The following is a 1,456-nucleotide window of genomic DNA, read 5'->3' as shown; positions in this document are numbered from 1 at the left end:
ATCATAAAAAAGTACTATAAGGGAATGGACAAGGTTTGTACTTGATGGAGTTTCCTACAGATATGATTGATTTTCTTGGGTCCTCTCCACAGACACGAAGTTTCATTTTAACATCCAAAGTCTTACTTTGTGGGATAAATAAAATAAATTTAAGTATTTTCCAGCTTCTATGTTATACTCATTCATAAAGGGTACCTGTTCTGCTGTAAGATCAAGGAAAATATGATTTGTCTTTAAAGTGACTAGAATTTCAAGGTCACGTCTTATATACATGCAATCTTTTTTTTTTTTTTGATTGCACACATATATTTAACAATACAATTTTACAAAGGATGCTAAGAGCACTTTTCTTCGTATTTTACAGAAGGATCAGAAACATATGGACTTTCTATTAATATCCATACCATAACACAGTCAAATCTAATTCCTAGACAGATGCATTACAATTTGTTTAGACTTTAAAGGCTTAATGGCAATGATGAGGGGAAGAAAAAGAATTTATTTTACAGAACTGAATGAAAAATAATTCAAGAAATAGTAAATAAAATTTAATATGGTCTCATGTGCCTGAAGGAGGTGGTGCCTGATTTGGAGGTGTGACTGCTATGTCCCGATAGTCTCCTATTTGGAACTTCTGTGACTGCAGGGTCATGGAGTCATCAGTCCCCTTCCTCCCAGACATGGTGCTGCCAATCTCCGTTACTCCATAGCCAGGCCTTTTAGGATCTGTAAAAACAATTGCAAAATTGAAGTGTGTGCCCTTCTTTCTAGCTTCTGGGTAGACTTCTTTTACTAAACTAGTCAATTCTTTCAAAGTTGCATCCTTCCAACTGTAGATCTGCAGCTCGCTGGACGGTACGTTTCTGAGGGAAAACGCGTCCATTCGGTGGTGGCAGCCCTTATTGGTGGTAAAAACACGCAGTAGCAGCGGGCACGTTTTCTCCCGATCGATCGGTTTCTCCGGCTCCTTAATTTCGTCTTGGGTAACGCGCGACTGCACCACCATCTTCCTCCTACGGCCCGCCTTGTATACATGCAATCTTACATAATTTATATGTTTTCTTAATGAAACTAATAGAGAACTCTGGGTTTACTGATACTATAATAAAATATCAGGGGGAGAGATACTTTGTAAAACGGATTCGGCTAACCTACATTTACTTGCAAAAGGATGTCAATGCTTGTTGGAAAGATCTAGCCAGGGAGTGTAACTCCCCATATATCTTGACTAAGAATAGACTTTGTCAGTTTGGAAATGTCATTCTTTTTGATTGAGTTGACACTTTGGGAAGAACACACACGGAGCTCTCAGAGAAAGGGAACTCTGGGCTAAGATGCCAGATCAGTAAGTCAGTCCTGGCAATCAACCGGGTCAGAGATCACAGCTAGACTGCAATAAAAGCCTATTATAAATGCTTTTTGTAGTAATGTACTTACCTTTGTATGACAAACTGGG

General features: G+C 38.7%; 1 protein-coding gene across 1 annotated transcript; it reads right to left on the bottom strand.

The window, feature by feature from the left end:
- Positions 1-440: 440 nt before the first annotated feature.
- LOC118010189 (histone deacetylase complex subunit SAP18-like) lies at positions 441-1,006 on the bottom strand. The gene has a single exon (XM_035004377.1). It carries the CDS (start codon positions 1,004-1,006, stop codon positions 560-562), a length of 447 nt encoding a protein of 148 aa, XP_034860268.1. The 3' UTR covers positions 441-559.
- Positions 1,007-1,456: the final 450 nt, after the last annotated feature.

This window comes from Mirounga leonina, unplaced genomic scaffold, assembly GCF_011800145.1.
Source record: "Mirounga leonina isolate KUSES-001 unplaced genomic scaffold, KU_Mleo_1.0 Mir_129, whole genome shotgun sequence".
NCBI lineage: Eukaryota > Metazoa > Chordata > Mammalia > Carnivora > Phocidae > Mirounga > Mirounga leonina.
This window is presented reverse-complemented; position numbering and strand designations above follow the sequence as displayed.

What these genes read in the sequence shown, in the direction of transcription:
- LOC118010189 (XM_035004377.1), bottom strand. Translation starts at nt 1,006, where the DNA reads ATGGTGGTGCAGTCGCGCGTTACCCAAGACGAAATTAAGGAGCCGGAG.